Raw genomic sequence first — 24,620 nt, 5'->3', positions numbered from 1 at the left:
AAGTGTCTTAATTGCTATAATTTCTAAGCAACATCCATCATCTCAAAGAAATAAAAGTGGCATTTTCTCTTGCTTTAATTGCGAAAAACCAAGTCATATGGCTTAAAAAATGTAGAGTAGACGTAAATCATATTCTGACCCTAAATAATCTTTAAATTTACACTAAAATAAATTAAAATAAAATTATAAGGGTCAAAATAAATAACCATCAAAAATAAAATTTGATCATAAATTTTAATTAATTATATAAAAGTTATTTTATAATTAAAATTTGAAAAATACTAATAGTCACAAAAGTTATATCTTTTTAAATGAACCATAATTATTGGCATAGAGAGAGCAGAATAATTTATTTCCAAATGAATTTATCAATCTTTTCTTCCATATACTCGAAAGTGTACCATAAACAAATACAAGAATGAATTAGCAATACATTAAAAATTTAAGAAAATTTTTTTATAGACCCCACCTTCTTAAGAATCTGCGGCGAAATTATAAAAACACTCTTATATTTCGAAAGTGCATTTCCGAATACATTTTTAAAAAAAAAGGTTATTTCGAAAGTGCATATTCGAAGACACCTTTTTTTTTTAGAAAAAATGTAACTTCGGAGATGTACTTCCGAAGACACTTTTTTTGGGAAAGGGGTGTCTTCGGATATGCATATTCGAAATATTCCAATTTTAGGTCTTGAAATTTTTCAGATATGCCCGAAAGAACCTCAATACTCATTAAAAAATTAAAATCAAAGTGAATCAATACAATTAATAATATAATTAATTGTATTAATTAAAATATATTAATATATATATATATATATATATATATATATATATATATATATATATATATATATTCTTATAATCAAGATATAATAATAATAATATTAGTCTAATAAATATTTAAATCAACGCCTTATTTTTAAATATATAATTAATAATAATAATAATAAAGATATTTATTTATTATTTTATATGATACATAAAAAAAATCATTACATAAATTAATTTTCAAAAATAATTTTATAGTTAAAAATGTTCATTTTATAAACAAAATTTCAAAAGCAATTTTAAAGTTAAAAATTATTTTATATATAAATGATTTTTTATCATAATTAGTTATTAAAATAATTTTTATATTTGTGATTTTTATTTATTATTTTGAAAAACTATGTAATTTGAAATTTATATTAAAATATAAATAAAGTAGTAAATAATTTTATTCTTACTTGATCTCTTTTATTTTAAATTTTTGTTGAATAATTATTATTGTATTTATTTGTTTATATAATTGTATATTTGTTATAATTTTAGTAATTATTAATTTAAAATTTATCGAAAAATAATGAAATCTTTTATGAGTTTTATTTTTAATTTATAATTGGAATTAGAATAAAAATATAAATAGAATAATTATCATTATTATTATTCATAACTTATAAATTATATCAATTTTAAGATATCAGAGTTAATTAATTTTTAAATTTTTGGGATTTTTTCGGATATGCAAATTCGAAAAAACCTCAGACAATTTTTTGAGGTTTTTTCGGATATGCATATCAGGATTAACTAAAATCTCAAATTTTTTTTTGTGTTTTCGGAGATGCATCACCGAATTACCCAAAATCTCAATTTTTTTGAATATTTTTCAGATATGCATCTCCGAAAGAATATTTTGGAATTTTCAGCCGTGGTTTTCACCCTATGGGATCTATAAAGAAATTGTCAAATTTAATAATTGAAAATATAGAAGACCCTTTAAGAGCATCTCCAATAGGGGTTGCTTAATGTACACTAGGATTCATAAGTTTCAATACTTAGCATTTTTACCATTAGAGTAGATACACCTGGCGTTCTCGTTGTTTAAATATTTGTGTAAGTTACATCTTGAAGCAATCCAAAAAGTAGATTGCTTAGCATTAAATATTAATCTTGATAATTGGTGGGGTCAAATATAAATTGATTGAGCTAGATTGCTTATTCAAATTACCATTGGAGTGAAATTGGTTTAAATTGCTTAAATGTATCTTAAATCCAATGTGACAATTCGTCCCAAAAAAAATAGTTCAACCAACCAAAAATAAGTTTTCTCATTGGAGATGCTCTAAGTCTCAAACTGGTGGCACTAAGATTTTAAATAAATGGCTTGGCCACTAGGCTATAAGTAACGGGATGTTTAACATTTTCACAAAAAGTTATATATTTTATAATTTTATAATTTTAAAATTGAGGTCTCCAATTTTTTGAAGTCCTAGGCTGTAAACTTACTTACGCGGTTCCAGGGTTGGCTCTGCTAATAATCTCGAATATACAAAACTCAAAACTCTTGAGATCTCACTTGATTAACTTTGAGGAAGCTATCCAAAAGTGTTTTTATGGATACAAAGTAGCACAATTTAAATCAAATGGTGATTTTAAGACATTAAATTCACAATGGGTACTTTGTTATTCGTGAACAAGTTATAAAAAAAATACATATGTCACAGAAAGCTATATTGCATTGGTAATTTTTGAAACTGTATGTAACCCCCTGGTAAAGAAAATATTCATAATTTTTATTTGATCTGTGATATAAATCCACCAGTGGTTACTAACCCACCAAAATTAAAGGAATATAATTACATATTTACTTGAAACACAACTTCACTCTAGAGAGAAACTTTTTTTGTCAAAAGTTTCTCTTATCTGAAAGATATAATCATGTTACTTTGGGGGTAGTCTCATCTCCCATGATAAGTGTAACATCTGAATGATTAAATAAGTAATTACACTGCATTTGCTATAGTTATCTCATGCCTGCCAGATGAAACCTCTGCAACATTCTCATCATGCACCTTAACCTTGTACATTGGTGCATCCTCTGTTATTGCCACATCATGCTGTTGAAGAACTAGTACTGATGAGACCATCTTGTGACCTGTTGTTGAGGATGTAAGAATGTCTCCTATGGGGCCTAACTCTGCATGCTCTGCTGGCCTCTCTGCTAATTCTGCCACCATAGTCGATGGAAACCGACCCTTCCCAACAATTAGGAGATCATAATCAACACTCTCTCCCAATGCTACTACTTCCTCCACAACGTTTCCACTACCTTTCTCAATATACTTCACTTTTTCACCACACTTGCTTCGAAACACCTCTATAGCCATTTCATCCAACTCCTGCAATTTATTGTAATGTTTATATAAAAGTATTCATATTGCATCTAATCTAAGTATAATTGATTTAGTAAAGGTGTTTGGACTTTGGAGTATTACCAATTCTTTTTGTCGATTCATCTTTGCGATGGCAAAGCTATAGCTGTCATCGGTACTTTTTCCAGGTGATTGGCGCAAAACGAAGTTATTACCACTTTCTGCATCTTGCTCAACGAACCTTACAACAGTTACTTCAACTGCTGGATGCTCAGCCATTTTCTTTCCCAGCTCTAAAGCCTCGCGATCATCAGGCCCACCGAAAAACACAATGCATATTCTTTGAGCCACAGTACCTTCTGAACCCAAATTCTTCAACCCATGTCCATATCCTCTATCCACCAGCACACCAACTGAGCAAGGAGCATTTTTAAGTACCCTTTGGTTCACCCCTCTCCATTCATGGCCAGCATTCTCAATCACCTCATGAGACTCATTGTCATTTTCTTCATCAACTTCCCTCCTCCAGTGTTTGTGGAAAGGTAATATGATCATTGTCACTCTCTTTTCCTCGGCCACATGACAAACATCCTCATGCATTGTGGATAGAGAAGAGATTGCTGTAGTTGACCGGACCATAACCCTGCCCAATTGACTATAGGCCTGAAAAGCCCCAGCAAGACGGTTGTACCATTCATCGCGGTTGAACCGGTTGAAGAAAGGAAAACCGTTTTTACGAGCGCGTTGAACCATGATGATGGAAGATGAACGTTCTGTGAGCTCAACAAGGTGCATGATGAAAACTTTGAGGAGGGAGTTTTTGGTGCTACGTGTTGATTCAATGAGGTTTATGATGGCAGGAATGTTGGTTGGACCGTGGATGCAAGCTAGGACTCGGAGAGTTTCCACCACGTTTTTGTCTTTAGAGGAGTGTGTGGACATGTCTCCTAGCTTGCGAATAGTTTTGTCTGTGATGCCTCGAGCTGGTTTATAGATTGCCATCACTAGTGGAGTTGTGATGAAGGTGGTGAACAGAGCCATAAGCACCAATATTGCAAATATTTCATCATTCAAAACCTGTAAAGAAATCAAGTTAAAAAAGTGTAATTAAATTATAACATATCGATAATACGGTTCCTTCTTATAATGATAAAATAATTAAACAGAATGAACAAGTTTTTTGTAAATGTAAATGTCATAACATTAGAACACGTTATTGCATGTACATGTTCCTTTAAAAAATGAATAAGTGAATGACTTGTAAGTTTTTGCATGTAGACATATTGTCTCTTAAAATAAAATATTGTGTCTATGTCATGGATACAACTTTCCATATTATTTCTATTAATTAATATCTTTTATTGATTTTGATGCATCCAAAAATAATAATAAAACACCATAGGCTAAGTAAAATATTATTTGTTCTGTGTTATGATTAACTATAATTTGACACCCGGCAAATGTTTATTCTCTCCTATAAATAGTGAAACAACATTTTAAAAACAGTCAATTCTTATCATATTTTGTTTACTAAAGACAAAATGAGAATGGTTAGATTGGAAAGGCTTATTAAAAGAAATAGTAATAGGTACAAATATGATCCTATTTTCATGTAAAACTAATTTTAGAATTTTCCTACGGTTTGTATTTTATACATTTAAAAAATTATTTGGACAATGAAGTGTGAACCTTTGGTTATAACGCGTAACAGTGACACATGATAGAGTTACTAATTCATCCTATTCCAAACACAAATAGTAAGATATTATTAAAAAATAGAATTAATAATAACGGAGAATAAAATTTCTTTCTAGTTTTGTGCACCAGATTAATGACTCTCGTATAGATAAATTTCATATTTTATTTTCTTTTGATATCTCTTAAAATATTCATTATTTTAACTCATTAGAAACTATGGAAAACAAACAATATAATTAAGATGATGCTTAGTCTACAAGCTAGACCATTAGAATGGCATTCATGGAATTTCGTTGCACATGTTAATCCTACTACAGGTAGGAAAGTGGTTGAAAATGGGAAGAGTCCATGATGCTGGCAGAGCCTAGACTATTCTTTAATTTGCAATAGTTTATTTTTTACTAGTAAATATAATATGAGAACACGTCATCCCCAAGAGGGTAAACTAAATATTAGTAATTAAATGGACTTGCCAACCATATATTCCTAATTTATCATTGGCTTAAAATAACAAGTACTTATAATAATACTATTTGATTTGATAAAAAGCATATATTAGTGCAAGATAGGCATGTGTAAAAGTAGAAAAAGAGACTAAAGAAAGTAACTCTCCCATAGTCTTCCTTCACGAGATTCATATCATATGAAACAGAATCCACTATCAATTGATGGCTAGAAAAAAACTTACATGAAAATTAGATTTCATGCAATTGGACTAGTCATATACTTTCATCTAATGTCCCTAATCTTATTCAACACGGTTACTAAGACAATTGCAACAAAACAGTGATGAAAGCAAAAACGTATTTCCCAATCACTTATATAATTAAAAATCATAATTTTAAATAAAAAAATATTTACCGAATTAGTCTATCACATTAACATTATTTTTCAATCATAGCCTTTAAACTATTGAGACTAACATAAACTATACCGAGTCAATATGTTTCTTATGAAACAAAATTTATCTTTGCAACTTTGTTCAACTTTTCGTTGGACACGTTACAATTGTGTTTTGAGTAATTTAGACTTTGTAGAACTATCAAGCCGACCCACGTGTCGCACTGTATTAACTAGAATTAAGGTCATATATCCTCGCTACTAAAACTCTTAAGCAAAAATTATTACTATCTTCGTTATTTTTAGTATAAAAACTATAACTATCTCTATCTCTTATTATAAGTTTTTTTCTTTTCATGTTAACATATTAATAAAGGTATATATAATTTGTATTTAATGTGTATGATGTTCCTAAAACACCATTTTTTGCATTGACGTATTCAACATCAACATAGTTGAATCTTTCTTCTAAAAAATGCACACCATTGTTTTATTTGAAAATTATTTGTAAAATTTTTATATTTGTGAAGTTCCCACTTAGCAAATGTAATAATTTCATATTAAGAACGTATATAATTGACTATTTTAGTTATTTTAGTGAAGTCTTCTTCGCCAACTCCTATCACTTCTTTCATTTTAAAATTATGTCATTTTAATTTTAAAATTGCATATTACGTATACTATTTCTACTATTTTTTATTTTGCATCTATAATGATGAGAAACATTTCAGTCAATACTAAAATTAGTTTAATATGATTTTTTTATTTTTTATTTTTTATTTTTTATCTTCTGTCTTTAAAATCTCAAGTTCCAAAATCCATTTATGATTCATGCACCTACAATACTCATACCAAGGTATAGTTGAAAATTAACTTTACAACTTGCATAACAATTATATATTCAAGTTTAATCCTTTGATATAGTAATATATACTCCCATGTCTCATATTATATTATTTTTATAAATAAACTATTTTATTTTAAATTTCTTGTTCTAAAATATTAATATATAGATCCATCTTTTCTTGTAGTTAATTTTTATCTGTTCATCTTAAGAAGTTAGGTAAAATTACCTCCTTTATAAAATGTTTTGAAAACAATGGACATTTATAATATTTTAATAAATAATTAAATGTGTTAAATTAAATGAAATTATGTGATTGGTCAGGGGTACACTACTTAACTTTTTGTGATGGATAGAAAAGTTGTCCTCAAATATTAATATTTTTAGGATCTTGCTAACCAGTGTCCTCAGGGTCCTCTTTAAACATACTAAATAAGAAAAATATTCTTTATAAAAGTTAACATGGCAATTTCCAATATAATTTTAATGCATTAAATACTCGCATTTTAATAAAAATTTATCACTTTAATCACTTAAAAAGTGTCATAAAGACACTAATTAGCATTTCTCATATTTTTATTATCATTTCCGTTAAAATACAAAGAGAGAGAAAATTGAACCAAAAAAATAAAAATGAGAGGAAAAAGATAAAACTAACCTTTTTCTCTTTTCCAATGTTGAGCACAATAAGCTCAACAAGACCTTTTGTGTTCATGAGAACTCCGAGTGTAATTGACTCTCTAACTGGAATCCTGCACATCATCGCAACAACAAAAGTTCCCAAAATCTTCCCAGCACAAGCCGTTGAAATCACCAAAACCAACAATCCCCACGCTTTTCCGCCGCTAATCTTCGTCACATCCGTTTTCAACCCACTGGAAGCAAAGTAAAGTGGAAGAAGCAACCCCAAAACAAAATCCTCAATTCTCTCTATCAACCTTTCAGCAAAATTACCAGTTTTCGGAATCGTTAACCCGAAAACAAACGCCCCGAAAATCGAGTGAATCCCTATGAAATCAGTTATAAAACCTGAAACCATTACACCCGCTAGAGTTATGCAAATATAAACCTCATTCACAGCTTCGTTTTCAGCAGAGCATCTTTGAGCCACGCGCTTCATCACAGGACCTATAACAAGCATCATGAAAGCAACAAACGCGACACCAGAGAGAAGTACCCAAATTGAAACCAGAGGACTTTTACTTTTTCCTCCGTCAGCTCCACTTCCAGCCAACGCGATCGCCAAAGCGAGTAGAATCCACGCGGCTAAGTCGTTGAATGCGGCTGCTGCCATTGCGGTTTCTCCCACGCGCGTTGTTAGGAGTTTGAGTTCGGCGAGGATTCGCGCTAAAACGGGAAATGCGGTTATTGATAGCGCGACTCCCATGAAGACGAGGAATTGACCGAAGCCGACTTTGTCTGAGCCGTCGACGGTTTTCCGGAGGACAATGGCAACGCCGATTCCGCAGACAAAAGGAACGGAAATTCCGAAAGCTGCTATGCTGAATGCTTTTTTACCGCTTCTCCGAATTGAGTTAAGATCTAACTCAAGTCCAACGAGGAAGAGAAAGAATAGTAATCCTATACTCGCAACTGATTCGAGCGTTGGAGTACTCCATGAGGGAAATATACGGTGCAGGTAGTTTGTGTTTCTTCCCAGAGCTGATGGACCTAACAGAATTCCACCCTGCAAATACATGCAAATCAAAAAAATCACTCTACAAATATATATATAGTTAAACTAGCTAGGCGAAATCAGATGGTGAAATCATCTAATGCACAGGGAAATCAGATGCAGAAGCGTGCGGATTCTAACTTGTTAGATCATATTTATCTCTAAATGGTGAAATTTCAATCAGGCTAATTGACTAAAAAAACTAAACATATAGCAGTGCATGTGGTGAGATACATACGACGATTTCGGCGATGACTTTTGGTTGACGGAGAGGTTTGAAGAGGAGGGCGAGGGAGCGAGAGACAACGAGGACTAAGACGGTTTGAACAATGAGGAGAGGGAAGGCGTAATCGAGAGGATTATCGCCTTGCCAGATTCCATTAGAGGATGTTTTGATGGAGGTTACGTTCACTGTCATCGTTGCTGTGAGAGAGATATAAGAGAAAGGCTTGGTGAAGTTAGTTATACATGGGGAGTAGTGTGAAGAGATTGGATTGCAAATTAATGGATTTTTGGAAGTTATGAATACATAGGATGGAGTAATTGTCAGAGGCTTATTTATAGGGAAAATTCTTAGGTGGACACATACCTAAAGGAGAGAAGAAGCTTAGGCCTTTTAAGACTTTAAGTTTGGGTTTCAGTTTTGGCACTGCTTTTGAATTAATGGGTTTACTTTGGTTCAGCATGTTAGTTTTATTTGTTGGTGAATTCTTATTTACCCAACACAAAAAGTTGGGTAGAGTTACCCTTAGTGTAAAATAAATTGGAAACAACAAAAATATATACTATTTAATATATAATTAAATAGAATAAAATTAAATGATACAATGTGATTGGTAGAATGTACATTACCCAACTTTTTGTGATGGGTAGAGAAGTTGTCCCCTTATTTGTTATTCGTTCTGTTTCGATAAAATATTTTATTTTAGATTTCGTTTTGCCATTATAGGTATTTAAAGGTACTCACTCGCACTTATGGTGTAAAGTAACTTTACAAATACAATTAATCAAAATATTTATATTTGTTGTGTTATATTAGTTTTTTTAAATTTAAATTGTGTTTTAATTGGATAGATGATTGTAATGGATTAATAATGTAAAAATATTTTACAGATATCCCATTTTCTCTTTCTTTAACAACCAAAAAATATATTATTTAATAATTAATTAAATAAGATAAAATTAAATGATGCAATGTGATTGGTAGAAGATACACTACCCAACTTTTTGTGATGGATAGAGAAATTGTCCCTTTAATTTTTTCAATTTTATTATCTAAATAATATAACTAATATGGTTTATTTTATGAGATTAATTGATATGTATTATCATGTAAATCACGACTATTAATAAATATTATTTTATTGATAATTAAAATTTTAATCAAATTTCAATTAAATATTACTTTATTAATTTAATCTTTTCCATTTTGTATTAAGAGAAAGTGAATATACTCTTATATGGTAAGAATACTTTAGGAGAGTTATCTTTTACAAAACCCATGATACAGTGAGTCAATTATTTTGAAATATAAAGATTTTTTTAAAAATATATATATTTTTGCTAATACTATTCATTGATTTTAGAATACAAAAATACAATATTAAGTTTGGGTTTCACTTTATATATATATATATATATATATATATATATATATATATATATATATATATATATATATATATATATATATATATATTAGAAGTATTAAAGTTTCATGAGTTGTATAGAACTAAATTACATCTATAGTTTAATTTAGTATTCAATAACCATTTTAATAAAAATTTATTTAATAGATAAAATGATTTTAATTTAATCTAAGACTAGTTTAGAACTAATTTCTATTTATAAACTAGTTTATAAAGGGTTTGTAATTTTAAATCAATTTTATTTTTTTGAACTATTTTAAAACCTACTCATTAATTTATTAAAAAAGTTAAAATTTTTATATTAAAAAATAATATTTTCAGAATATTTATTTTCAAAAAAATATACTTTTTATGAATTTATTATTTTCAAAAATATATATTTCATTTTTTTCTTTAAAAAATTGTTTTTATTTTCAAGGGAAAAAATTATCTGGATTTCATATATTTTTCAGATTTTTCTTTTAAAATTTTTAGAAAAAAAGTATTTTCAAATTTTTTATTTTTTTCGTTTTAGGGAATTTTTTTTGTTTTAAAAATATTTTTTTTATTTTTCGATTTTTTATTTTAATATCTTTATAGTATATAAAATTTGATAGTAATAAATGAAATTTATTAATTATATTTAAAGCATATAAAATAGTAAAAAAGATTAAATTGAACTTATAAACTGTATTAAAAAGTTTAAAACCAACTAATAATATATTAATATTATACATCATACTAATATAAAAATTTAAAATTATTTTACCTTTTTTATTAATTTAATATTTCAATGTATGTAAATTGATCAATTAGATAATACAATTTTCGATTGAGAGTCTTTTTTTTAGAGGTATATAGTCTTTAATTTATTTTATAGTTTAGAATATATAAAATCAATTAAATGTTTTAAATATAAATGATTTATTTTAAAATTTTCTAAAATTAATGAATAGTTTTATATTATTATAATTGTGTATAAATAAAACCAATTAAATACTAAATATATAAATCATATATTTTCAAATAGATACTATATTTATATACAAAATTATAATAGTAAAAGAAATAGAGAAAATACAAAATGGAAACGGTGCTTACCTAATTTTTATTTATAGCTGACTTTTTAAAATCTTATAAAAGCAACATACTTTGAAAATCAAATACAAATTTGACATACGTTCATATTTTATCGTAATAATAGATCCTTAATTTGGAAAATACTTAGACACAACCACAATGCCTGGACTTAGACACAACCAATCACATTTTTTTTATTATTTAAAAATTTAAAATAAAATTGTCTTTCTCCTCTTTTATCACAACCACGCTCATGATGTCAATTAAAAACGAAATTAAAATATAAATAAATTTATATTCTCTCTCTTTTCATTGATTATTTCTAAAAATATGGATTTAGATTCGTGTTCATGCAAGTATTTTTCCCTTAATTGTACAAGACTTTTATTTTCTGTTTCTTGTAAAAGTGCAAGTCTTTTATTTTTTATTTTTTTTACCAATGCAAGTCTTTTATTTGATCCCTACTTGTAGAAGACTTTTTTTATATTAAAAATATTCAAGTGCTGCCTAGCATTTAGATCCCTATCCGTTAGTGTGTAAATTTATATTGTCTTCCGTCTTTATTATAGTTTTTTTTTTAAAAATTATTAAATAACTCATGTATAGTCTAGATATTGATAAGATAAATTGATTATTTATAAAATAAAGTTTTTTAATACAAATGAGAGAAAGTAGTTTAATTGAAAATTTATTCTTTAATGTAGTGGGACAATTTAGGAAGGTCCTGAAGCGAGGGCATGATGTGTGGGTTATAGGGAAATCACTCATACAGAACTTCTCGTATCGTCGTGTGTGAGATAGTTTTAATCCTTAACAAATCTAAAGCATATGATAATCCTAATCATTTGGAATTGTTACACTTATTGTACTTTTATTCAGTATAATTAGCATACATTGTGGGACCCTAGTAAAATTGATCTGGGACACCATCACTACATCACACTGGAGTATTGTCTTTACCCTCATCTTACACCATGGTGAGCAAGAAGACTACTACTCTGGCCAGTGAATCAGACAACGAGGGAAGCACATTGTCAGAAATGTGTGCTGTTATGGATGCCATTTGGCGTCAGAACCAAATTTTAGAAGACAACATTCACCATATCCAACAACTCTAGCAAGTAGCTTATATAGTGGTCGAACTAGAGGCCCTGGACCCCGATCCACTATCAGACGAGATATGGGAGGCGCCAGTTCCCAAAAACTTCAAACACCATCATTGACAAAGTTCGTGGACACATCAACCATACGAGCACATGGTTTCCAACACTACCCAATTGACCATCATTGATGAGGGTTATTTATCTTGCACTGGGTGAGGCAATTATGCTTTCTTTCTCCTATCCTCTTTTGTATTTTTCTGAAGAACTTTTGAGTAAAAAATAGAGATAAAAAATGATTCCACAAAATCAAAAGGAAGCCAAGTCTCAAACAAACATCAAGAAACACTTGGACCAAAAAGACCAAAACCCAAACAAAAACACCACCCGAAGAGAGGAAGAGCTATATCTCAACCTAAATAGACTACCATCGATAAAAAATAATCCTTTAGAGAAACCACCAAATACACTCCATCGCAATGTCAATCAAAGGCACTAAACCTAATATAAACTCATACATATAATAGAGTTTTCGAGGCAGACACATTACAGGATTTCCATAACGACAACACTATCAAATGCCAAATAATATAAAGACACCCTCTAACCTAGACCTAATATCCAACTCTCTAAAACGCGAAATAGTGTCCCAAGGTCCATAAGAAGAAAAAATACCACATTAACCATATAAAGTTCTATATTTGACGAACACAACAAAATTAAGATAAAAACAATGAGAAGTCGACTCTAACGACTCTCTTCACAGGGGGCACAAGGCATCCTCTAAATCCACTAACAGACTATGCTTAAGCAGGTTCTCTCTAGTAAGGACCTTATGTTTGAGGAGTTGACAAGAAAATATAATCGATTTAAAAGGTGTTTGACTACCCCAAATGAGCGATAGAATCGAGCTCACCCGACTGAGCCGAATATCACTAGGAATGAGACGCTCAAGAAGGCCAAATAAGATGAAGCTATAGAGAACACACCCTTCTTAGAGTGATATCAATACCACTTATTAGAATCCTAGGATAGGTTCACATCTTGCAAAATAAAAAACAAACAAACAACCATATCCTACTGGTAGATAAAAAGAGACATCTTCCACTTTAAATCCTAAGTTAAGAACTCATTCACACACACCTTAACTTGACGAACTCACTGCTGATCAGAGACATTGAAAGCCTAGGAAACCTAATGCAAAAATGAGCTGACTATACCTATAGGTCCTTCTTGAATGAGTTAATAAGGTTGAAAGCCACTTTCTTCCTTAGGCTCTCCTCAAACCATCCTCTGCTTCAGAACTGGGAAGGGACACACCTTTCTATCAGGTAGATATTGAACTAAAGCTAGAAAACATACCCTATAAGGTGGAATAGATAGCACATGAACCATATCTAGATGGTAAATTCTCATACCAAAAACTAGATGCATCTGAGATAAGTTGTCAACTATGTTGGACATGTAACTCCACACACGAGAGAGGGTGAGGGTTAATTGTTGGTTTCAGAAAAACTATAGTTTGAAAAGCTTTTATAATTATTTCCAGAGTTTAAAAGCATTTTAAAAATGTTCCATAAATTAGCAGTGAAAACTTAAATTGTAGAAAATAAAAGTTAAGGGATAGAGAAAATAAACGAGTAATTTATACAGGTTCAATCAAGAAGACTTAATTTTGTCCCCAAGATTTGAATTTGAGAGTATCCAGTAATGCTTAAGAGTTTTTAGTAGGTTAAACTCTGGAACCCCCTTATACAAGGAAAATGAATTTTTATGCTAACTTTCAACCAAATAACGAACAACAGAGAGAAGCGATTAGTCTTCCTTCCAAACAGCGACTTGAAGCGGTTAGGCCCAAAGTTAAGCCGGCATATTCCATAGGCTTATCTAAAACCAAAGTGAACTTTTGAATCAGATAGAACTCACGAACCTAAACGAGATTTTGAACAGGCTGACAACGAACCAATATGAGATTTTGAACCATGCTTATCTCGAACCAAAGTGAGCTTTTGCACCGGGCTAAGCTCACGAACCTAATTGAGATTTTAAATCGGGTTGATCTCAAACCTAAGTTACCTTTTAAAACAAGCCGAGCTAGGGGTGTAAGCGGAACCTAAAAATCCAGTTAAACGACAATTCAAACTAAACCAAACCAAAGTAAAACCAATTGTTTCTGGTTCAGTTCTAAAACCTAACCGAACTAATAAAAATTGATGTGGTTTGGTTCGGTTCTTGGTTTTAGTTTTTAGGAAGCATCAAACTGATGAACTGAACCAATGGAAATAATTACGCTCTAAAAAAATTTATTCCACTAATCATTAAGCTCAATTTTTTTATTAGTTCAATCATTCTCCATCTTTGTTTACGATTCCTTTATTTCAGAAAAACACGCATCTAGAACCAAACTCCAAAACATAGAAAGTAAAAACCATAAGTCATAAAAAACTTGCTTTCACAAAACTGCTGCTCTCGCTGCACGTAACCATTGTTGCTCTCACAACCGTCATTCTAATATGTTATGGTCTCCTTCTTCGTGTTCAAGTTCTCTTCGTTAACTTTCATTTTTTTTTACCTTTTTTGCTTCTTCTTCTTTTACAAATTTCCTTCTAGTTTTGTTACAAAATATTTTGATGTGTGTTTGAGGTGTGAAACATGTAAATTGATGTGTGGTTTATTGTGTTCTATTTGTTAAGCCTTCAAATCTCTTTCCAACATTCTGATGTCAAATGTTAACTTTTTATATTTGATAGTGAACTTATTTCACGATGCAATGAAAATCATGTCACTGTTTCGTATGGATTAAGAGCAACTTGTAATTTGTCTGAAAAAATAGAGCATGAAATAAATTACATGAAATGTATTATTTTAAAAAATAATAGCAAAAAATATACTAAAAACTTATAGTGGATAATACACCGATGAATATAATGTTTTAAGAAAACATTGTAAACCGATCAACCGAACCAACCCAAACCTTGATTTGTTTCCATTTTTGAAAAATGTTAAAAACCAAACCAAACGAAGCCAAACTGATGAAAATATCATCGGTTCAGACCTTTTTTTGACCAAAAACATGTCAAAACCGGTTCAGCTACACCCCTAAGTCGAGCTTACGAACCGAACATGTGACTTTGAACCTAAATCGCCAAAATCAAAACTTTTAACGGGTTTAACTTTGAACCCAAACAAACACTCCCTTATGGATAAATTATTTAACCTAGAGAAAATACTCCTTAGTAAATCTACAATAGTGCATTTTCAGCTAACCTACAAAACTTGGTTTCACAACCTCCACTTAGCCAAAAGGGTTAGGTTGACTATCCAGATATCCTATACCCCTAAACTACCATGATGGTTAGTTTTACAGACATTTGACCACTAAAGCTAAGTGATCTTAGAAACATCTTGGACTCTTTTAACCCCACCCAGAGGACCCTTTATTGAGTTATAAAGATCTTCTTCCAAACCTTGACAAACATTTTTAAAAAAGACAAGAGTATATGGATAACATTGAAGATGAATTTGAGAAGGATCACTATATTATCAAGACTAATATACTGAATTCTACATGAATTTAGTCGACTACAAATCAGACTAACTAGAATTTTCCACTTATACTCAAGACAATGGTTGACCCCTATCGACAACTGTAGGTACTTGTAAATCAGATTTTCTACTTGCAATGGAGAAAATCACCTGCTAGATCTTTAAAGTCTGGATCCATATTATCCACTATGAGACTAGTCTTATCAAACTTAACACGATGACCCTAAGCCAACTCTAAGCCTTTAAGAATGACCTTAGTTGTCATAAATTATCTACCGAGATATTTGTTGGGATAATTGTGTCCTTCACATACTACATATAAGAGACTGTCGGATCTGGGGTGCCAACTCTAAATCCAAAAAAAAAAAGTCAATGTCTACAACTCTAATAAACAATCCACTAAAACCTTCAACGATAAGTAAAAAAGAGAAACACAGCCGAAGAATTCCCTTAATTTAATCTCTTTTAAATGCGGATATAGCATATCATGCGCTTTATGTACTTATGTACACCTTTCTTCTTAATCATCCTTAATTAGATTCTATTTAAACACCAACTCAAATATTTAAACAATTTGTTCCTTCAATTCATACATTACTTCAACACCAATTTAAATATTTGAACAATTATTAATTTTTTTTTACCATTATTTATTTATTTTTAAATTAGATTTTATCTAGTTTTTATTATAAAATTCTGTTAGTATTTTATATTGGTTAAATAAATAATATATTTCATCAATATATAAAAATAAAATTCTAGTTTTTAGTTATTCAATAAAAACTAGAAAGATTACAAAGGTAGAGTAAAAATTCCCTCAATTTCACATATTGAGGACAGCATCAAAATGCTTAAAAAGCATAAGCATAGCACTTCTATGTTATAAAAGTTTAATGAGTAACGTATCAAATTTCGTGATGCTATTGAATGAAAGTTTGATTATTTTGGCCAAAGGTTGTAGACCTTTCACTTCTAGACTTTTCTCTTTTAACCTTCCCACATCTCGTTTTCCTTCTATATATAAAACCACCATAAGATGCTGTCTCATGGAATAGAAACCTAGGTCAGAATGGATGAACATATACAGCAGTCACATGATACCTGCAAAAGTTATCACACGATAGCACTCAGCATATGTTGCTTCTGAACCGCAATTTCTTATCAACTTCTCTTGTTATTTGGTCTCTATTTATTAGTGACCCAGACACTATGTAGTACTCCCTCCGTCTCATAATAAGTGTCTCATTTGCACTTTTTCTTTGTCTCAAATTAATTGTCCATTTACAATTTCAATGCATCAATCATTATTATTTTTCTACTATTATACCCCTATTTATTAACTTTCACGTTATTCAACTACTATTAATAGGGGTATTCTAGTAAATGACATTAACTTTTTTACTAAAACCAACACATCCAATCATTTTCTTAAAAACCGCGCATTGCTCAAATAGGACATTTATTATGAGACGGAGGGAGTATCATTTAAGAGAAGTGTATATAAGTAAGAGAGAATATTGTTTTTACGATAATACTTTTATTATTTATTGAAAATGGTAAAAATTTTATTAATTAGTGAGTAAAATAGAAAAAATATATTTAAAATTGAAATGAATTATATTTTGGAACATCATTTTATTCCAAATGAATCACTCATTGTGCGACGGAGGGAGTATGGTGGATTACATCTATATAATTGGGGACAATTTATTAAAACCATCGGTTAAATATTTATTCAACAATTATGGTTAAACTGTTTTTAAATAAATTGTATTGTTTTCTTTTTTTGTTATTATATTGTCAGAAGGGTTCAAATTCATAATTTATAATTACGTAGAAAGAGATTTCTTATTATTTCATCTAAATACTTTTAAATTTGTAATCTTTTATTGTATAAATATATTGTTTTGGAATGAGTCTAGAGCTGGCCACCGACGGACAGAGCCCAATCCACATTCGCGTCGAGGATAGCCTAATATATTGATAAATCCACTAGAGTCAGTAAAGGGCACGTTTCCCACATGCTCATCACCCGAGGACATGTCAGCAACGACATCCCACGACTTGCACAGGCAGTGAGACAGTTTCATCTCATGTAACGTGCAACTCCGGCCATGTCTCCGGAGATTTAGGAGCAGTTGAACTGGGATAGTGAACAGGTGCTGCTCACCCCACGTACACGTGGAAATCCTGACAATCATCCATTATGGACTTGGATTTCAGCCCATAATGGGACCATTGGCACTACCTCACTATAAATACCCTCCACTGCAGGAGGGTCAGGTATTGACATTTTCTAACACTAATCCTTGTATCTGCAACAAATACTGACTTTGACATCGGAGTATCTGCACATACACCCCCTCTTCCATTGATTTCTTCCAGCCCAACGAAGATAGTCGACCGTATTTCTCTTTCTGATCTGGTAAGATCAGTGGCGCCGAGTGTGGAAAATATGTTTCTCCCGTTCTTCTTTCTCTGAAACTGAAGGACCAAAACAAACTCCGTAACGAATTATGACCGGTCCCGACGACAACTTCACCAGCGGTAACACCGTCCTCTCTCCCGTCTATAACCCTCATAACGATGGTGAGACATCGTTCGTAAACAAAGCCTCCCCCGTTAGAAGGGATAGAGATCTTGCTTCCCCATTCTCCTACGACACGACTGACGACACCATCCAGATCATCGAGACACGCCAAGTCTGGAGAAGACACTAGAGCGATTTCAACCAATTTAAGTACCGACCAACGTCGATCCAACTATGATGGCTTTGGTCGCGACGCTCAACCAAACCCTAATGTAAGTTTTTCTCTCTCATACTCAATCACAATTGCCCTATAAATCTAATTAAAAAAGAAATTAAATATCCATGCAAGTTTTTCTATTTTTTAAATTAAATGAGTGAAATGCTCTTTAATTAAAACCCTATTGCAAACCCTGGGATCAGAATCTACGGCTAAGATTAAAATATCAAACTACAACAACCACGTGACTCATTTTCTCTTCTACCTTTTTTTTCAAAACTTTCTCTACCTTTCTTTGTGAACGAAGACTTGTAGCTTTTCTCTGTTGCCGTCAACGGAAAAGACTAATTGCTTCTCCAAATCTATTTCTCGTTTCATTGAGTTCACTTTCCATAAATTTGAACCTTCTTGCAAATCTAGCATGCCATAATCTCATCACTTGCTACCTCGCCGTCGTTCCAGTCTCTACGTCTGATAAACAATCAGTTCCTTCTCTTTTGCTACCAACCATTATCTTTCCGTGCCTCTCTCTGTTTCATGTATTTTACCCCTTTTAAATTGATTTAAAAATAGCTTGGATGTGTGTTTGAGATGTGGGGTACATTTGTTTTTGGGTTTTTTTTAATCTCTAGAGTTTAGGTGTTTAATTGATTGCATAAATTGGGATTTGTTGTTGTTGATATTGTTGTTGTGATTTTTAATCTCTAGTACTTATTCTGGGTCAAAAATTAAAAATTAAAAGAATTAATAAGCTTCAATTGAAAACAAATAAAAAATTAACCTTAATCACGCAAATATAAAATCCTAAAACTATAAGAGAAAAAAAACCATATGAGAAGGTTCTCTAGGCTTGACATTGTTGTTCAGTACATGAAAAGTTTACATGTGGATTTCACGTGAATTACATAAAACATTTTTTAATCTTAGCCGTAGATTTTGATCCAAGGATCTATCACTCATATAGCAAACCCCTCTCTCTCTCTCTCTCTCTCTCTCTCTCTCTCTCTCTCTCTCTCTCTCTATATATATATATATATATATATATATATATATATATATATATATATATATATATATATATATATATATATATATATATATATATATATATATATATATATACACACACACACAAAGGGAGAAAGGAGTTTGCTATACGAGAGGGTGTAAATGGCTAGTTATGCCATTTAAAATGTTGAAAAGTGAGTAAATGTAAAATGAGTAAAAATTAAGTGTGACAGGTTATAAGTGTGATCAGAATTATGTGCAGGATATTTAGTCTGTTTCATATTCATTTTGATCAAAATTTATAGAATTGTGAGGATTTGTTGGATTAAACCTCCTAAAATTTAGAGTGATTCTTGGTTGAATTTTTCTATGGTTTCTCATTCTGTAGTATACTTGTGAGTAAATGATCTCCATAAAAATGTCCTTCAAAAGAATTTAAATGTTGTGAAGTGGAAGTGAATTCATTTAAATTAGTGACTAGACATTTCAATTCATGTTCTTCAAAATCTTTTTCTATTATGTCTTGTAATGTTTCTAATATTATTTTTTCTTGAAAATAAGAAAATTTTAATTTCTTTAGAATAATTTTAACTAGATCAGGTATGGGAATCTCTGAAGTAAATATGTTATTTTTTCATCAAAATTTTGGATAAACACGAGTCCTGATAATTGTTTGGCGGAATTAAGTTCAGAATAATCAAATCCAAAATAATTTGAAAAATACCTCTGTGTTGTGAAATTAAAATTTTTATTTTCGAGTTCCATAATATAAACTTATTTTCTTTTGAGTGAAAGGTGTTTTTGATTAATATTATTATTCATTCTTCCTATTGCTTGTTTCTCTTGAGGTATGAGTTCTTCACACTTGTTAAACTTATTTATTTATGTTTATTCTTATTACTAGTAAATAGTCCTTGTTTATCTAAGAATCTCACATTTTCATCCCTAACCTACTCTCACAGAGTTTCTTCCAGAGACAACCTCTGCGCCAATGTTCCTTATCGTCTAAGAACCTCATCCTAGCGGTACTACTTTTCCTTCTGGATTTTCCCTATCGGATTATTTCTTTAGACTAGAACACATTCGGTTCAAGCAGGATTTATGTCTTTTGATTGTGAGATAAACATGAATTAATACTAGTAATATAATTAAACATACATAAACAAGTTAAACTAATTGCTTAAAAACTCATACCTTTTGAGAGCAATAGGGATTACGAATAAGGAATTTAGTGTTGGAAATTGAGACTAAGCATGTTGAAAAGCATACATTACTGATTTCATATTTGATTGCATATATTGAGTATTGAGTATATGTATAAACATGATGAGAGCTTCCTTTTATAGGTGAAGAGGAAGTCTCTAGAGAACAATACTTTATTGTTTTTACATTACGAAAAGATAAGGTACTATTTTTTAACCTTATCTAAAGCACTATTTACTCTAATACAAACAAAAAAATTTTACCTAACTTTACCTAATAATAATGTACATGATAAAAGTTGAAAGGGACAGGCCCCCTTTCATAGCCTTGTGAGTCAGGATTACCCTTTCATATCTTGGAAGGGTCAAGTAACTATTCCCTTAATAATTGTCTTTTTTAGCATTTTTCTTGTCGGCAATAATTTCTTCAATTTTATGTCATCAGTGACGTATCTTTTTTGCAATTTACATAATTAAAGGATTATCTTGTGAGGATTTTGAGGATCCTGATCTTTTTCCTCAGGATGTGCTTCTTCTCCTGTATGTCTCTACCAATTTCGGTCTTGAATGTTTGACTTCAAAAGGGAAAAAGAATTTTTTTGTAATATCTGAGTTACAATAAATTTTACCTGTTTTATCTTCTCTTTGAAGATTATTTTCGTCCATTTTATATTTGGACCAACCAAAGTCTTTGGAAATTATTTTGGCTCTAGCAATTTCTATTTGTTGTGGGAGATCTTACAAGTGTAAGGTCTTTGGACCTGAGTTTTGTACTTGGAATTCTTCAAATTCAATATCCATTTTCTTGAAATATAGCCAAATTAAATGATGACTTGGACAGTTATTCTGAAAATCCAGATATAATGATGTTATTTCCAGTTTTGCATTTTATGGAAATTGTGAAATTATGGTTTCTAATGTATCTGCTAGGAATGTTAGTAAGTATGGTGTGAAGTCATATAATGGTGGAACATTAATTACACTTACCAGTCCATGTTTACACAAATTGGTTAATGTTATAGGGTAATCTCTAAATTTGAAGGGTTTAAAAGTTGGCAAAGAGATCCTTGCCTTCCTAATGGCAGAATCTAGTTGACAATAGCATTCACCCTCTTGATTTTCAAGACAGTCTTCAAGCATGTTTTTGACATTTTTTATAATTATTGTGAACAAAACCCCATTCAATGGAGATTCCGTTGTGGATAAGTTGGTTGTTAGAAATTTGGCTCAAGGTTTCTTGTAACAAAATAAATGTTTTTATTCCCATTTCTTCTACAGAAGTCTTGGGAGGTGTCTGAATTGATGGTTTTCCCAAATCTACCAAACTTGTGGTGATTTTTGGGTTTTTTTTTTGTAGAATTTAATGTTTCGCTGAAAGTTTTTTGTTCTTTTGGTGGAATTTGTGGTCTTAAAGAAACTTCTTTTCCTTTGCCTTTAGGAACAATATTTTGAATTTCATGTAAAAATTCTTGGTCACCAAAGATTTCCAAGTGTTTTAAATAATTTTGGTATTTAAGAACTCGTGGTGATATAATAATATCATTTCCACAATTCTTAATTACCGTGTCTATGACCTCTTGTATATCATAGAATCCTTTATATAAGGGTTAACCATACCTTGGAAATAATTTAATTTCTTCAATTAATTGGGTCATTTCTTCCCAATCTAAATAAAATCCGACTTTTGGACCAGTGAGTAATGTGTAACAAATAAATGGTTTTTCGCTAAAATATCTCCCAGTAGCAAAATAAGATGCTAATGCATTTATTACTGCTACTTTCTTGCTGTTACCTTGAGAGGTGGTGGATAAGTTCCAAATGTTGTCTAAAAGACATGTTTCTTCCTCTTTGAGCTGATTTCTCAAAGATGTTTTGAATTGTTCCTTTTCAGGAAATGTCTTTAATTTGGTTACATCAAAGTCAATGATTTTGCCTGCCATTTGTAATGTCTGAATTTCCAGTATTTTTCTGAAAAATTCAGGCACAATTGTTAATTATGTAACAATTTTCTAGATAATAAATCTGGTATTTTATTATCCTTTCCTTTAATATGTTCCCATTTTATCTTAAATACTCTATTTAATACAAATTCTCTAAATTTAAGCCATCTATTAGAGGTTAATTTTCTTTCATTTTTTGTATCTGCAAATTTTACTATTGATTCACAATCAGTTCTAATAGTAATTTGTTTTTAAGATAAAATAAATAAAGAAAATTTTTCCAACACATAAATAATAACTAAAATTTCATAGTCAAGGGATGTTAAATATCCTTTTTCTTTGAAAGTTCCTGAAGTATATCTACAAATTTTTTCTAATGACTTCAAAGAAAATTCATTGGGTTTTTTGATTAAGATTCCTCCTCATCCTAATTCACACCCATAAGTTTCTATAATTAAATAATCTGATTCTAATGGTAAAGTCAATGGTTCTAATGCTTTAATTTGTTCTTTCAGTTGTTGAACTATTTTGATATCTTGATCATTGAATTTTCTAACTCCTTTTTGTTGTGCCTTATTATATAAGGGAGAAGTTAATTTAGACAAATTTTTGAAATATGACATAACATAATTTACTAATCCTAGAAAAGATTGTAATTGTTTTAAGTCTTCCAATTTATCTGGAAATTCTAAAATCTTTCTAGAAATATGAGGTTGTAATTTAATAGTTCAATTTCCTATTTTCGCCCCTAAAAAAGAGATATAATTTTTTCCAATTTCAATTTTCTTTTTTGATATTATTAAACCATGTTTTTCAAATAAGGAAAAAATTACATATAAATGTTCTTTTTCAGATTTAGAAAAAACAAGAACATCATCGATATAAACACAAGTAAAATTGTAACATTCCTTAAAAATGTCATCCATCATTCTTTGGAAAATTTGTGGAGCATTTTTAAGTCCAACTGGCATAACTAGCCATTCAAAATATCCTAATGGACAAGAAAAAGTTGTCCACTCAATGCTATCTTTATGCATTTTTACTTTCCAAAAGCCTGATTTTAGATCAAATTTAGAAAACCAATTTTTACCTTGAATTTTGTTAATGAAAATGTCTGCCAGGTATACAATATTCGTCTTCAAATGTATTGTCATTTAATCTTCTATAATCAAAAATCATTCTAGATTGTCCTCTTTTCTTTTCCGCTTCTTTTTGAACAATAAAAGCAGCAGTTCTGTGTCTAGAATTTGATTTTTGAATAATTCCTAATTTCAACAATTGGTTAATGTGCATTTTAAATTCTTATTGTTCCTTGTGTCAAAAAAAAAATTCTTATTGTTCCTAATTGCCATACTTGAAATTAGGTGATTTAATAGTAATATCTGAGTTGATAATTTCTAACTTACATAGAGTTTTATTTCTTTCCCAAAATTTTGTAGGATTTTCTCCTATTATTTCAATTTTTCTAATTTTTTAATTATATGTTCTAGGTCATAATTTTGTAGGTCTTTCGTGAAATTTGTAGTATTTATTAAGTGTAACTCACTTTCTATACCATTGTCTATGTCTAAATCTAAATCTTGTTGTTCTATATTGTTGCAAGAACATTCATCCTTATTTCCCTTATAATTGCAGGTTTCAGATTTTCTTTGTGATTTAAAGTTTGAAATAATAGGTATTAATGAACAATTTATACTTATTGTTACATAATCTTTGTTAATACTAATTTGTCCAGAATTATGAAGAATAAAGTCTAATCCCATAATAACAGGAACATAAAGATTCATGTCTCTGATCCAAATTTTTGGCCATTGATAATAATCAGACCAATAATTATAATTTGTCCGGAATTTTATTTGGATATTTTTAAATTTTGAATCTGTCAATATGATGGTTTTACTTTAACAATTTTATTTTTTAAGCCCTTTGGAATTATTGTTACATCTATAGTAGATGAAGTTGCTCCAAAATCTACTAAAATTGGTAAAGTATTTTCATAACCATGAATATTAATTTTTGCTGGTATTATAATTTGTATTAATTTTTCTTTATTACAAATTAGTGAAATAGGAATTTCACAAGGTTTTTCTATATTATTTATAATGTTAACTTCTTCTTGAGTAATTTTGATTAATTTAAAATTAGTTTCATAGGCTGGTAATTTTCCTTTTTCAATAAT

At 30.2% G+C, this 24,620-nt stretch overlaps 1 protein-coding gene across 1 annotated transcript; it reads right to left on the bottom strand.

Moving 5' to 3' along the window:
- Nucleotides 1-2,426: 2,426 nt before the first annotated feature.
- Nucleotides 2,427-8,826, bottom strand: LOC131610069 (cation/H(+) antiporter 20-like). Its single transcript, XM_058881938.1, has 4 exons — nucleotides 8,429-8,826; nucleotides 7,174-8,202; nucleotides 3,257-4,210; nucleotides 2,427-3,160 (listed from the first exon to the last, which is right to left on the bottom strand). Exons 1-4 carry the CDS (start codon nucleotides 8,606-8,608, stop codon nucleotides 2,765-2,767), a joined length of 2,559 nt encoding a protein of 852 aa, XP_058737921.1. The 5' UTR covers nucleotides 8,609-8,826; the 3' UTR covers nucleotides 2,427-2,764.
- Between the last annotated feature and the right edge of the window lie 15,794 nt (nucleotides 8,827-24,620).

This window comes from Vicia villosa, linkage group LG6 (genome assembly GCF_029867415.1).
Source record: "Vicia villosa cultivar HV-30 ecotype Madison, WI linkage group LG6, Vvil1.0, whole genome shotgun sequence".
Lineage (NCBI taxonomy): Eukaryota > Viridiplantae > Streptophyta > Magnoliopsida > Fabales > Fabaceae > Vicia > Vicia villosa.
This window is presented reverse-complemented; position numbering and strand designations above follow the sequence as displayed.